The sequence below is a fragment of the Episyrphus balteatus genome, chromosome 3 (assembly GCF_945859705.1).
Source record: "Episyrphus balteatus chromosome 3, idEpiBalt1.1, whole genome shotgun sequence".
Taxonomy (NCBI): domain Eukaryota; kingdom Metazoa; phylum Arthropoda; class Insecta; order Diptera; family Syrphidae; genus Episyrphus; species Episyrphus balteatus.
This window is the reverse complement of record NC_079136.1, coordinates 127,109,077-127,124,193: the sequence shown is the minus strand read 5'-3', so window position 1 is coordinate 127,124,193 and position 15,117 is coordinate 127,109,077. Positions and strand designations below refer to the sequence as shown.

The window sequence follows — 15,117 nt, the reverse complement described above, 5'->3', positions numbered from 1 at the left end:
TCCAACGCATATCATCGCACTTTCAAAATGTCATTTTTTTTTTTTTGACATTTCTCTTCTTTTATAAAAAGAGACAACCCTACTCCTACCCACCCAAGAAAAAAAAAAAAAAGTAGAAATAACAAAATCGACGAACAAATTCATCAGATTTGCATTCGTCATTTATTGCTCATTGAATTCTGTTGTGTGTGACCTTCCGAATAGAAAATATAAAAGAAAAATTATTTATCTGCGCTCTCTATATACAACATATTAATCAAACCAAGTACAAATCAATAAAGAAAATAAAAAAGTTAAATAATAACTAGAACCAAAAATATCAAATTTCGAGTGTTTAAAAAGAATTAAATAAAATAAAAATGTTTCGTTTGAGTACATCGATTGTAAAATCCACTGGCAACTACTTCCTCACCAAAAACGAACTACGAAGGTAAATTTTATTTTTGATTCATTTGTTGCTATTTCCTAATGTTGCATAAATTGTATTTTTTTCTCTTTATTAATATCACAACTTTTAGCCAGGCCTTGAATATTTTTTTGTATGGATTTTATTTTATAAAAATAGAGCAATATAATAAAACAAAAACGAACTTTGTACCTACCATGAAATTAATTTTTGAAAAAATCTAGGAAACCAACGAAGCCAGACAAAAAGTAGGACAGATAAGAAAGTAGTTTTAATTAAATTCATTTTAGTTCATTGATTTTAAAAAAACTTAAAAAAATAAGATGATTCTTCATTTTTATAAAAAAAAAAACCCAACAACAAAAAAAAAAAAAGGCCAACAAATTATAAAAAAAAGGCTCGTTTTTGTAGAAGATAAGATTACGAAACTAGCAAATTCCATTTAAACAACAACAAAATTCCCCAGTTGTTGTTATCCACGTTTTGTTTGAAAAAAAAAAATAAATGAATGTGAAGGTTCAAAGTCCAATATTCGCCTACAAACTTTTTGTATTTCCAAGTTCAGTGATAAACAAGATTATATAAAACACCTCTCCTCTAGCCAGCAGCGAGCGAAATCAACAACAAAAACAGCTTTTTGAGTCTTTTTACATGAAAACAACCTACGTCATATCTAAAAGGGGCAAAGTCTATTTCATTTTATTTTAAATATTTTAGCTAGCTGGCTTCTGGCTAGGAAATTTGTTTCTTTTTAGCTTGAATCTATAACTAGTTCATAATTTTGCATCTTTTTATTAATTTTATTCTCAATTCACGAAGGACAGATAGTCTTGAAAATTAAATTAAATTTTTTTGGGGGTGTGGCGTCAGTTGTTGTTTTGGTATTTCACAACAAATTTTTTTTCTTGTTTTGTATTTCTTCTTAAAAACAGCTCAAAGGTATAAGAGGAAATAAATACAAAAATAAGAAAAGATTTGTTGGCAAAGAGAATTGTTTGTTGACAACAAAAAGTCGGAAAATTGTTGATTCCGAGTATATTTGGCGGTTGACTTGTTTGTTAATTTATTTACATTTTTAATTTTGCAGGTTTTTATTTTAAGCTACCAAACATTTACCTTCTGTAATGAAAATCTATTCGGTGTTTTTTCAAATAAATTATGATGAACTCATGGGTACAAAGTAACAATAATTTATGACGCAAATAGCAAGTTCAAAGTCTGATTTAAACAATTGTTTTGATTCTGAGAAAACTAATTCATATTGACTGTGTACTTATAGCAGAAGTAGCATATCATAATTGTTTTATAGAATGTGTCAGCATATTTTCTAATTCTAGTAAATTTTAAAGTTGGATTTTCCTTTTTTCATTGTAAACAGTATATAAACACTTGATATAAATTTATTTTATTTATATAATTGGCTTGTTTTTCTTCGGATTCATAATAATAATAAATTATAAACTGTCTCGTTTTTAGATTGTCATTTTTCCGTTTTATTTTTAACTCTATGCCGGTGTATAATTGAACGAGAATTTTTCTTTGAATTATTTATTAACAAATTCTAGTAGAGTTCGGTGTAAATAGGTGTGTTTTATTTTCGTCGTGATCCAGATCAGATCATTATTTTATTTGCGAAACAATAACAAAACAAAATCCTGCTTTTGTTGTAAAGCTAATAAAAACAATGATCTGATCTGGATCACAAGGAAAATAAAACACAGCTAATGTATTATTGTTTTGTCACTATTTTAAATAATTAGTTAGTTTATGGAGAATTACAGACTTTATTTTGGGCCACACTTAGCATTTCTACTTTATCTATCATCAATTACAGTTTACTTAAAGAAAAGTTTACCGCTCTACCATAAAAAAGTCCAATTTTTAAAAATTTTCTGAGCTGCTATAGTAGTAGAAACCTTTTAATGGTTGGTGAAATACTTTATTACGTTGGAGGTCTGAGTCTACAATTGAACCGGCGAGAGTAAGAATAGTATGAGTGCCAAAAATTCAATTTTGAGGCTTAAATGCAAAAGGGCTTTGCATATGTAGACTATGAGCAAAGTAACAGTACATTTCGGTACCCGCATTCATACTTAACAAATCTACCATCATCTTCTTTGTTGAGTGTAAAAAAAATACAAATTTGCTACAAGAACCGATTTCATAGAAGGCTACGTAAAGCTTTAGACATAGTTTTAACTTTCTAAAATCAAATTAAATTTGAATTATAAAGATAAATAAAATGAAAAAAAATGAAGAAGGAAGAGAAAGTTATGCAATATGAACATTGTACATATGTTTTTATATTTGATTTAGCAAAAAAGTTAATAGATTTTCTATGAAATTTTTTTTTGTTTTTTGCACTTATACTGTTTTTACACTCATAGATCTAGATTAGGTTAGGTTAATAACATTTTCGGGAATTAATGTTAGTTTTTCTCACATCTAATTGAGTTATCTAACAACGATTGAAATCAAATGAAATCAGAATTAAATAAAATGCATAACTGGATAGCCTTGAATGTAAAATAAAAATAAATAAATTTGCTTTAATTTGAAAAAAAAAAAAACCTTTCAAACAAAAGCCTTTTGCTGAAACGAACCTTCAATATTTTATGTTGACATAAACTCTTATTCTATACTTTTTCCTCTGGGCAAACTCTCATAAGGATTTATATTGAACTTAAATGCTTTGGTTTCGATTCAGCAAACGAGAGTAATAGATTTGATAAACATATTTTGAAAACAGAAAAGTTTTTGGATGCCTTTTTAAGAGCTGACAAATATTTCAGAAAAAGATCTTTTTCTGAAAAACAGCTCCTAGGATGAAAAGTTTGCACTGCTTTGCATGTTGCTAAAAGTTGCCCTTTTAGTTATTTTTTCTCCAAAAATAGTCTAGATTTGCATTAGAGATAAAAACCTCAGCCGCGAGGGTAATAATAAAACTTAAAGTAGAACTCTCCTGTATTTCGTATTTGGTCATTGTCTCCAAAATATTGATGATTAATAAAAAAGATCCTTTTTCACTCAAAGCTGACATCTTAGAGCTAAAAAAATAACAAATTGCACCCGATTTCTATTCGCATTGTTTTACCAAATTTTTCAATATTTAAAATTATTTAGATCTCTATAATGTGAAGTTAACCTTAATACAAAAAAATTGTTTTACGTTTTAAGGTTTATGTTACTCATTAACTTTATCAAAACATTTTTAAGAACCAAAATGAAAAACACTTGAAACTAATTCGTTGATAAAAAACAAGTTCATCACCAAAAGAATTTTTTACCACCAAAATTCAAACATTTAGTTTTGTTACTTGAATTAATTGTATGATAAAATCATTTATTGTTATCAATCAATTTGTTTTAGTTTCTAACAACAATTCAATATCAATTCTTATTTCATCAAGTCACTTAATAAAAAAATGAATTCGACTTGTTAATCATATTTCAACCTTAGTATTAGGTAATTAACCGATAGTGAAATTTACAAGGTTCCTTATCATCTCTCTTTGGGGTTATCAACAAAAAAAAATCATAAAAATAAATATTTAATTTTATTTTATAATAATTTTCTCATTTTAGATGTCTTGCTTCAGCAGCTCAAGCTCAACCCAAGCAAAAGTCCGTAGAACATGACAATGCCAAAAAACCACCAAATATGTCGTTCATGGCGAACATATTCCGTGGACAAGTTGAATCGTCACAGGTCTTCCCTTATCCAGATGTTATGAATGCTGAACAAAAGGAAGAAATCAACAGTCTGGTTGATCCTTTGGAGAAACTTTTCTTGGTAAATGTTTCCCATATATCCTTCAAGACAAAAAAACTAATTATGTATTATTTTCAAAAAAAAAGGAAGTAAATGACTCGGTAAAGAACGATGAAAACAGCAAAATCGACCCCAAAACTCTGGACAGTCTTTGGGAAGCAGGTGCCTTCAGTATTCAAGTACCAACCGAATATGGTGGTTTGGGTCTAAGCAACACCCAATACGGTCGTTTGTGCGAAATCATCGGTGCCAATGATTTGGGTGTTGGCATTACTTTGGGTGCCCATCAAAGTATCGGATTCAAGGGAATTCTTTTGTTCGGTACCCCTGAACAGAAGGCCAAGTACTTGCCTAAAGTTGCTACAGAACAGGTGTATGCAGCATTTGCCTTAACCGAACCCAGTTCAGGATCTGATGCTAGTTCAATCAGATCGAGAGCTGTAAAGAGTGCCGATGGCACACATTACGTATTGAATGGATCGAAAATTTGGATTTCGAATGGTGGAATTGCCGATATATTCACCGTTTTTGCCCAAACCGAACAGGAAGATCCAAAAACTGGTGAAAAGAAAGATAAAGTGAGATTAAATTTGAAGGAAATTTCTTAGAAATAAATAATAACTTCTATTCGTGTTACTTTTAGGTCACAGCATTTATTGTTGAACGTGGATTCGGTGGAGTGACAAATGGTCCAGCTGAGAAGAAAATGGGTATCAAGTGTTCAAACACTACCGAAGTATACTTTGAAGATGTGAAAATTCCCATTGAATGTGTTCTTGGAGGCGAGGGACAAGGTTTCAAAGTTGCTATGAATATTTTGAATAATGGACGTTTCGGTATGGGAGCCACTCTTTCGGGAACAATGAAGGAGTGCATCAAGAAAGCTACCGATCATGCTAATAATCGTCTTCAATTTGGCAAGAAAATCAAGGAATTCGGAGGTATTCAAGAGAAACTAGCTCGCATGACAATGTACCAATATGCAACTGAATCTATGGCATACACAATCGCCCAAAACATGGACAACGGAAGCGCTGACTATCATCTCGAAGCAGCCATTTCAAAGGTCTTCGGATCAGAATCGGCATGGTTTGTGTGTGATGAAGCTATCCAAATTCTGGGTGGTATGGGATTCATGAAGGACACCGGTCTGGAACGTGTGATGCGTGATTTGAGAATTTTCCGCATCTTTGAAGGAACCAATGATATTTTGAGATTGTTTGTTGCCTTGACTGGTATTCAATATGCCGGATCACATTTGAAGGAATTGCAGAGGGCATTCAAGAATCCAACAGCTAATTTGGGTTTGATCTTTAAGGAGTCGTCAAGGAGAGCAGCACGTACTGTTGGTTTGGGTGGAACTGATTTGAATCAATTTGTCTATCCAGAACTTCAGCCATATGCTAAACAAACAGCTGAGTGTGTTGATTTGTTTGGACAAACAGTAGAGAGTTTACTCATTAAATACGGAAAGAATATTGTCAATGAGCAATTTATATTAACACGTTTGGCTGATGCCGCTATTGATATTTATGCAAGTGTTGTCACACAATCGAGAGCTACAAGAGCGGCGAATATGAATTTGCCAACAGCCGAACATGAATTGATGCTCACAAAGGCCTGGGCTTTGGAGGTGAGTTGAAAAAAAAAATTTAAGAAATTAAGAGATATAAGAACAATCAGGGATAGTAAAAAAACAAGTGCCAGGAACTGGGAAATATTTTTTGTTTGTATTTAGTTTTGCAAAGGATTTAGGAGTTTTTCCTAAACCACTTTGATAACCACTGCAAACTCTGCAACTTTAATTGCCCTCATACTTGTTGTAATCTAATCCTAGCCTCATAAACCGCATCTTATAACTTAAGTTAAATCCACGTCTATATTAAAAGGTAAAATACGGAAATTTGAACAAAAAAGATTTAAGAGCTATACACTTATTGATTCGCTCAAACAACTTTGCTTTCCGAACGCATTGTGTGGCCAGGAGCAGCTCGTGTATTTTGGACAAAAAAAGTTCGAACTCATTGCACAGTTTTTCTTAAAAACTAACACAGTGTTTATGATTTTATGCAAAGAAAAAAGCAAAGATGGACGCAAAGACGGACGGAATCACGAGACCCATTTTTTCAGACTTCATTGTAATGTTATGCTTTTTAAAACAGAATTTTTTTTTACTAAACACCAAGTTGCTCTTTTCTGTAGCGAATAGTTTAGTCAGACTCATTAACAAATCAAACTATATTTTTTTGCTTTTTTCATACTTTTTTAAACTATGTACATATTTCGATTTTATATTTCAAAAATTTTTGTTAGGTGTTCTTGAATGGTGCTGTCAACCAGTTCGAAAGAGTTTTGCAATCCTACCAATTATAAAATCAACTTCATGTTTGCATTTCATTGCTGCAGGAGGATACCGAAAAAAAACTCCTGGAAATTTTTCCGATACAATACGGAGTAGGAAAAAGAGAAAAAAATCCCCGGAAATTGTAATTTAGAATTGGGCTGTATCTGAATGAAAACTTCGGGCGGGAAAAGGGCTTCCAATAAAAAATCTACCTGACATTATGATTTTTATCATTATTAACGAAAAGGGAACAAAATTAAAATGAAAAAGAGTGGACATTTTTCGATTGGAGCCCTTCTCCGTTCTCCCGAACACATTTTCCCCGGAAGTTTTCATTCAGAATAGGGCTGAATATGGTTCTTGTTGCCTCAAATTGCTTGCTCTTTTAGTAGGACAGCAAAAATATTTTCCTACATCTACAAACGTTGAGATCAAGTTTTTGATCTTTGATTCAGAGACGTTATTATATGTTAATATTGACAATGAACAATTTTTCGCTTTCCAAAAGAAGTAAAATTTATATAGTCCAAACAACTAAAACAGTGGGCTTTGTGTCATATATAACGCACAACCAGTTTTTCTCCTATTGGTCAATGTCTCATGCATATTGCAACCATTTTTACGGCTTTTCTGCATGTCAAGAGCAAATATTGCTTTTTGGATTTGCTAAAGATGACCCAGGTTTTTGTATTAGTTAGTCAGTCAGTCAGTAGAAACAAGAAACAAGTTATAACTGTTTAGATTATATTGAAAGTTATATAACTGTCCCTTTTGATTCCAAAAAATATTTACGCAAACCTTTCAGCAAATAACAATCAATTTCCAATAAGAACTAAAAATTTAAATTTCTACTCATTCACAACGAAACTAATGAAAATAATGAATAGAAGACTCACACATTTTTGCACTCAATTTCAGGAACTAATTTGATGTTTTTATTTAACTTGACCATTTGGTGACTTGATTTCAGACATGAACATGATCTCATTCACTAAATAAAATAAAACATTTATTTTTTTAATAATGCTAAGCCAACCGTTAAACCAACCTTTAATAAATCTCTATTTTGTTTTTTTTTTTTCATTCCAGGCCTCTGATAGATGTCGTAAGAATCTAGCGAAGACAACAAACAGCGAACATTTGGAACTCTACCGAAAGATGTCAAATATTGCCAAAACAGTCTGCGAAAACGGTTCTGTGCATACAACACATGTTTGCGACCAATAAAATCATCAACATTATCAATAGAATCATTTCATTTACATTCATAAAAAAAAAAATTTAGAATAATTCCCATCACATTGCAAAACTTAGTCGTTTAAGTCTCAGATTTAAATAAACTTTTTAGAACGTATTTTATATTATTTGTAAAAAGAAAAAGAAGAAATAAATGTTAATTATTTTTAAATTGTTGTTGAAGTTTTTCTCGAATTTCTAAAGTAACTTCAAATCCTTCACCATGTCCTGGTATTATCCAATTGGCCATATCAGCAATTTTACTACGATTTTTAAATTGAGCTTTTTGATTTTCACTACCAACTTCTTGCCATAAAACAGGATCATCTATATCTTCTTTCTTTTCAAATAAATCACCACTAATTGCTGTCACACCCCCGAGACTGGAATTCTCGACTATAACTGAGACACAAGAAAGGGTATGTCCTTCGGTTTCGATAACTCGAATGTCGCGAGTTAATTCAAATGGAGCTGTAAAGAAAATTGTTGATTATGGTTTGAGTACACTAGTCAACAATATTGTTGTTACAGAAACCAAGATATATTTTTCTATAGGTTTCGAATCCGAAGTTAGAAAAATTCTATCACTTCACGTTTTTGAGATATTCCCGTTAGAAAATCGAAAATTCCGTTTTTATCAGTTTTCGAGGTTATTTTAAGCGTTTGTTTAAATTGAATTTGTTACGGTTTATAAAAGAACTAAATTTTGTATTTTTAAATCCGTTTAAATCTTTTTACTATCTCTTTTCTTCTTCGAGAAATCTTTGTGGTTAGTATATCTCATGTTCATTTGCTTTTAATAGCCAATCTCGAAAAGTTCTTTACCAATCGTTTTCGATTTTCTACCGAGAATATCGCAAAAACTTTATGTGATAGAATTTTTCTAACTTCCGATTCGAGCTCAGTATACAAAGAATCTATAGAAAAGTATATTTTGGTTTCTGCAACAAAAAAAATGTTTAACTTTTTTTTTACCAGTGTTATTAATTTAATTGACTCACTAAATGGAATGTGTATCAGGAACTTGTCTTTGTGCATGATTGTCTGACCGACAATGTGCCATTTTGCATTTAAAAATAAATTATTATTGCCTGTGTGATCTGGATGACCATGAGTAGACACTACGGCCGAAATGTCTTCTGGTTTAATTGAATGTTCTTTCAAAGCTGAAATTGGAAGCAATTCATTTATACGAATTTTTCAAGAATTCAAGTAGCTGAATTACCTTCAAGTATTTTTGGACCATCCCATGGATTCATGGTGTCAACGATAATATTGTAGCCATCAAGTCCTTTAATAAGTACACAAGTGCAATTGGATATGAAAATCTTTGGATCTGCAGGATCTAAATAGGAATAACCGTTGAATAGGGTAATAACTTGGTTGACTTGGGCCATTTTTTGATTTTGTTAGAGAGCTCCGTCAGGTATATATTTTAGGAACTAGGTATATTGCCGATTTTAAATCTTGTGTATTATATTTTCTATAGTTTGTATCTTTTTATAATAAATTTTGTTTTCAAAAATATTCTACTTTTATTTTTGTTGGGGACGTGCGAATTTACCGAATTTGTTGATTTTGAGACAGCAAAATGCAAAAACAACAAATTTTAAACAGTGATGCCAATATACTTGAAAATATAATATAATTCATATTTACATGAAAATTGTAGTAGAATGAAAATGAAAAATTGTGCATTTCATCTAATTTTTTAATGAATAGTCGGAGTATCGTAAAAGTACACCACCTGTAATTATATTAATTGATTATTTTTAAAACCAAATCAGTTGCGTGAAATTGGGTCATTTTAATAAAATGTATTTTTTTTAATTGACTCCGAACACGTATGTACGGAAAACCCTGTAACTTTTTGAAGGTAGCAAAGAACTTATAGAAACGATAACCCCATTCCATTGGAAGTGCTACTTTACTCATGATAAGCTCTAATACAACAATTAACACATGCCCTTCTACTCGAGGAGATAGAAGCCCTGTTCCTTTGGGAGGTGGAGGTTACAACTAGTAGTTTACTAGCGATTTTCAATGGAACCCTCTTTCAATGAATTCAATACAAATCGTATCTAATCTTCAAGTACTTTGCCACCTCACAAAGAATCAGGGCTTATTTAAAATTTCGCTGAGGTTGCACTGGAACGTTATAGGTAGGTACTGATCATGGTATAAAAAGAGAAGGTATGATCATTAGAAAAAACTCAGTATCGAGAACTGTCAAAACTTATGGCTACTTAAGGTTTTGACAGCCCAGCCCATTGAAATTGTTGTTGTAAACAAATTTGTCTTTTAAATTGTTGTTGCTTTTGACTTTGCCAAATGCCAAACGTCAAAACCTTATTACCCCATTTTGTAAGATGGCGGCTCTAATGATCATCATTGTATATATATTTCCATAGTACTATCATGAAGTAAAACGATCTTAGGAACTCTAGTGGTGACTTGAAAAAGCAGAATTTGTATGAAAAAAACACACTGAGCGCCACCTCAAAAAAGTGGCGACATCAACTAATACTAAATTCGACTTCATGATAGTACTATAGAAATATATATACAATGATGATCATACCTTGTCTTTTTATACCATGGGTACTGATAGCATAATGGCAGTTGTTCGTGTACAGTTGTTTTAGTACTTTTATGGTGTGTAAGCTTCAGAGATACCCAAAGGAGATGGGAAACTTTCGTACGTTTTACCCCCCCAAAACCCATTTGTTTATTTCATGTTGTTGTAATCTCTTTTGTATTCGTGAATAAATGTGAAAAACACACATAATGTAGACACGGTGTTTTTACACACACCTAAGAAAAATTTTTTATTTTTCACGCATACTTAGCCAAAAATGTCTGTTTTTTCACGCATTCTTAGCCAAAAATGTTCGACGGAGCTTGTAGGCAAACCAGTATGACGTAAGAAGTTTCCCATCTCCTTCAGTGTATCTCTGGTATGCTTCTTTACTCGTTTTAATCGTCATGCCCTATTTACACCATTGATAACTTGCCAGTATTTTTGCCATTTTCTTACCATTTTTATTTTTGTTGTATACGCTCGTTAATTTTAATACAGCATATTCAACCGACTTCTAAATAGGAGGAGGTTATCAACCCTACAAACAATTTTGCTTCTCTAAAGCTTTACAGAAGCAACTATAGCACCTGTAAAGCTTTATAGAAGCAAAATTGTTAGTCGGGAATTCGTCTGTATTTTTTTGTATGCTTGTTACCTTATAACTTTGCACTTGATTAACCAATTTTGAAAATTCTTTTTGTATTCGAAAGCTGGTGCCTGCAGTGTGGTCCCATTTTAATTTCGTTCATAATTTCGAATATAGAGAAAACCTTACATCCAAAAAGTCGGTTTTGTTTTTTTTTTGATAAAGGAGCTTTCCATTGTAACGTAGGTGAAATTTTTGCATGTTTTTTGGTGTTTGAAATAGATTTTAAATGACGTAACAGTTTTAAGATTGATTTGAACATTTAGAAATAATAGAAGATCGTCCCTTCTATGTAATGAAGAGTTCACTAGTCTCAGTTTACCATTTTTCATGGAATGCCCCTAAAAAATATTATATTAGAATCCGGTTAAGTGTTTAGCTTTGAAAAATACAAGCTATTAAAAACCTACAACGTTTTTAAATTGTATAAGTATCTTGTTCAAAATTTTTTATGTGCCCGGCTATGATTTTTCAATTGATTGAATCACGTTCGGTGACAACACAGTTATGCGTTCCGCACTTATCTATTTTCTAGAAAGTAACATCACTCAGCTCCCTTCATGAGCATCTTCCCCCTCAACTCCTTATCACTCTTGCTAACAAACCGATTGGATACATACAAAAATAGTACAACGTATTGGAAAACGAAAAATTTCATTCTGCAGCAGTACACTGGCTACCGTGCTCATTAAATTCTTCTTCAGAATTGGCATTCTCTAAAATGTTTTATCTGCTTCCTCTCTCCATTCCATTTTTCACGAATCCTAAACTTTCCCTATAGTAAGTGAATCGCAAGAAAAAAACCTTTTAACTCTTGATAATAATGTATTTATATAATTTTATGTAATACAAAGACAATTTTTAATTCCTAATTTACATTAAAAAGAATTAATTTATATATTTTAGTGCTTAACTCATTTGATAAAATATTATATTTTATAGTAAAGTTTAAATTGAAAAAAAAAACAAAACAAAATTAAATTAAAAAAAAAATGGAAAAAGGAATAATACAAGAAATATTTTTTTTTTTTTATTTAGTCATATTTAATTAAGTCCCGCCATCCTTGCAATTCATCATTTAGCTGTCCTCCGCTTTGTAATTGGTGTTGTTGGTGTTGGAGGTTTAGAAATCTTAAGAAAAGAAACAACATTTTCACAAAATCTCTTAAAAAAAAAAAAAAAAAAAACAAATCATACCGATCGAATTGGTTTAGGAGTAGTAGCATTTGGCGGTGGTGGATTATGCGGGCCAGGTCCGTTTTCATCTCCAACTACTGTGACAGCAACTGGACGAGGCTGATTACTCGATGGTGGTCGTTCAACACTTGCACTGCGTGTTGCTGATCCTGAACGTCGGAACATTCCCGACAAACGTCCACGAAGATCTTTTTTACTCGATCTCATGTCACTAGCCACGCTTATGTCCGAATCGGATCCTTGAACCTGGAAAATAAATGAAAAATATGTTTAAAAATACATGTTTGAAAAAAAATTAAAAAATTCTCCTACCGATATTTCACTTTCCGAATTCCTACTCGATTTGGTAAGGCTCCTCAGTTTGCCCATAAGGCTCTTCTTCTTCTTACGTGGCCCACGTGGGATGTCACTTTGAGTCGAACCACCTGATAAACGAGAGTCTAATCTCGAATCCATACTGGAATCTCGAACCATTCCACCCATTTCAGAGTCAATCGATTGCATTGATGATACACTTCCGTCATCTTGACGCCATATTGCCTGAGGAAAAAAAAAACAAAACACTCAAAATGTCTTCAAAACTTGCTAAGAGAACTCCTACTTGATCTTGCTGTATCGAATGATCCAATGACAAACTCTTCCTATACAAACTTCCATTCGTTGACCGTGACAGTTTCGTGCTGCCCGATCGACTTGGTGTGGATTGTCCACTATTTCCAGCTGCATCATTTTCCTGTGATGCTGCTCTTCTTAAATTACTTCTTCTTAATCTACTACGTTCGTTCTCTTCCTCTCCGATGCGTTGGAATTTTCTCAGTTCCTCTGATGCCTCTGCCAATCGAGCTAAAACGCTCGATATTTGACTACTCGATAATGTCGGCGATGGACTTCTGCTTCTTTGACGTGATGCAACGTCGGGCTTAAGTCTATTTCCAGTTGCTGATGATGTACTGTTGGAAGAACTTGCTAGCTTAAGATCTGGTGCAATCTTCACTAACTCATCGACAGTTTGTAGAAGAGCTCCAACCTTACGCTCACCCCCATCATGTTCCATTCGTCGTTTTATTAATTCCTTTTCGTAACGTTCCCTTTCACGACGAAGTTTTTCGTTTGAAGTTCTTAACTTGGCGTGAACATCACGCAACTCAAGAAGATCACATTGCAATTCAGCAATTTTCTTTCTGCCCTCTTCGAGTTCTTCTTCAGTGCTTCGACGAAGTTGATCAGAACGACGTTTCGATTCCAATCGTTCCTTATCACGCTCTCTCTCCACTTCAAAGAGTGTCTGCCGCAAGTCTCTGGCTAGTGTTGAAGTCTCTTGCAGAAGACGTTGTTGATCTTCACGTTCTTTCTGCCATGACAATTCTAATTTGGTCTTCATTCCGGGGATCTTTGTGCGACCTGAACCGATTACTCGTTCTTCTTCGAATTCATTGAGTTTTGATCGCATCTCGGAGATTTTGATTTCATTGGCACTGCGTTCTGAGACAAGTTCGGTTTTGAACTTGCTTACATCCAAACGTGCTTCACAAAGTTGATCTTCAAGGCAACCAATCTAGACAAGAAGTGTTATTGAGAACTTTGGAGGTTTGAACTTTTGAAGAAACTCACCTGTTGCTCGAGATAAGCGATCTTGCTCTTGTCATCATCGTCACTGCTGTGCATTGATCCTCGACTTTGACGACCCGTATTCGCCTTAAGGTCTCCTATCTTCTTTTGAGCTGATTCAAGAAGCTGCTTGAATGTGTCACGATCCTTTTTAAATCGTTCACATTGTCTCTGAAAAATGAGAAACTTTTGTGAGAAAGACAAACCAACAAGATCACTGATTTTTACGTACCTGCATAGAAGTCAGCTCAGCACTCAAATTCTTCACTTGCTGCTCATAACGCAGTCTGGTCGAAGCAACCTCAGATTTGGCATTCAGTTCAGCATTTTCAAGTCTGATCTTCATTGATTTGATTTCATTTTGCAGACCAGCATTGTGTCCATTTATTGACGATTGAGCTTGTTCAATTCGGCTAAAGTCACTCAACTTTTGATTGAGATCATCGTTATCTTTACGAAGCTGGAACACCAGATCAATATTCATCTCATTTTCTCGCCTCAATCGATCATACTCTCGCTCTTTTTCAGCGATCGTGTTCTTCAGCATAGTTTTCTCGTATTCAGCAGCACCAGCTTTGATATTCTTCGACTCAAGATCTTGTAGTTTCTTTTGAAGATCCTTGAGTCGTTTGGCAAGCTCAGATTTCTCAGTTCGAATTGATTCCATTTCTAGAAGGCGTTGTTTTGTCGACATCAATTCTGTTTGTAGATTTTCTTTCTCTGTGGAGAGTTGAGCTCGCATGAGAATGGTTTCTTCGGAGAGAGTCTCCCAGTGAGCATTCAGCTCAGTATATCGCTTTTGTTCTGAAGTCAATTGAGTTTGAAGATCTTCAATTTGCTTCTTTAGATCTTGAATTTGTTTTGACGATGCTAGTTCGCTCTTCGAATTTGACGATTTAGACTTAAGGTCTTTAATTTCTTTCTCCAAGGCTGTCTTGGTTTTGTCATGTGACTTTTTAAACGTTGTCAAATCATCATCAAGTTGTGAGACCTTGGCTTCCCATTTTTCTCGCTCTTTACGTTCTTTTTCGTATTCTTTTTCAAGATTCGAAAGCTTTTCTTTGTCTTTCTTTGATTGAGCTTCGAGGTTGGTTTTAGCAGCTTCGGTTAGTTTGATCTAGAAAGATGATTTTTTTTTTAGAAAAAAAGCTTTGGCTTGAGAATGAAAAAAAAATCTTACCTGCGTATCTTGTTTCTTAATCTTGTCTTCAAGATCCTTAATCTTAGTGTTTAATTTTTTACTTTCTTCATCGGATTTCTTAAGTTTCTGCTCCAAGTCTGAGATTTTTGATGATTGACTTGATGAACCCTTCATTTTTTCTATAAA

At 33.2% G+C, this 15,117-nt stretch overlaps 4 protein-coding genes across 9 annotated transcripts in view; 1 reads left to right on the top strand and 3 right to left on the bottom strand.

The window, feature by feature from the left end:
• The window catches only part of LOC129913366 (neurogenic protein big brain), a 59,599-nt gene extending 51,933 nt beyond the window's left edge, over positions 1-7,666 (bottom strand). The window contains exons 1-2 of one of the 2 annotated variants that reach the window (XM_055991992.1): positions 7,571-7,666; positions 7,419-7,513 (exon numbers count right to left, since the gene is read on the bottom strand). In XM_055991992.1, the coding sequence (XP_055847967.1) occupies positions 7,419-7,510 (92 nt within the window). In that variant the 5' untranslated portion in view covers positions 7,511-7,513; positions 7,571-7,666. Of the gene's footprint in view, positions 1-7,418 lie in introns of both variants that reach the window. The other variant, XM_055991991.1, reaches the window with a different exon arrangement.
• Positions 145-7,930, top strand: LOC129913367 (very long-chain specific acyl-CoA dehydrogenase, mitochondrial). Its single transcript, XM_055991994.1, has 5 exons — positions 145-430; positions 3,992-4,199; positions 4,265-4,756; positions 4,822-5,811; positions 7,612-7,930. Exons 1-5 carry the CDS (start codon positions 360-362, stop codon positions 7,747-7,749), a joined length of 1,899 nt encoding a protein of 632 aa, XP_055847969.1. The 5' UTR covers positions 145-359; the 3' UTR covers positions 7,750-7,930.
• Positions 7,853-9,360, bottom strand: LOC129913368 (metallo-beta-lactamase domain-containing protein 1). The gene is made up of 3 exons (XM_055991995.1): positions 8,984-9,360; positions 8,760-8,924; positions 7,853-8,229 (listed from the first exon to the last, which is right to left on the bottom strand). The coding sequence occupies exons 1-3, from the start codon at positions 9,153-9,155 to the stop codon at positions 7,916-7,918; spliced, it is 651 nt and encodes a 216-aa protein (XP_055847970.1). The 5' UTR covers positions 9,156-9,360; the 3' UTR covers positions 7,853-7,915.
• A 2,600-nt stretch (positions 9,361-11,960) lies between these two features.
• Positions 11,961-15,117, bottom strand: part of LOC129913089 (kinectin) — a 32,500-nt gene continuing 29,343 nt past the window's right edge. For all 5 annotated transcript variants that reach the window (XM_055991545.1, XM_055991544.1, XM_055991548.1 and 2 more), the window contains exons 10-16: positions 14,971-15,110; positions 14,023-14,907; positions 13,794-13,961; positions 12,784-13,737; positions 12,495-12,722; positions 12,183-12,428; positions 11,961-12,116 (exon numbers count right to left, since the gene is read on the bottom strand). In XM_055991545.1, coding sequence (XP_055847520.1) covers positions 12,060-12,116; positions 12,183-12,428; positions 12,495-12,722; positions 12,784-13,737; positions 13,794-13,961; positions 14,023-14,907; positions 14,971-15,110 — 2,678 coding nt within the window. In that variant the 3' untranslated portion in view covers positions 11,961-12,059. The remainder of the gene's footprint in view (positions 12,117-12,182; positions 12,429-12,494; positions 12,723-12,783; positions 13,738-13,793; positions 13,962-14,022; positions 14,908-14,970; positions 15,111-15,117) is intronic.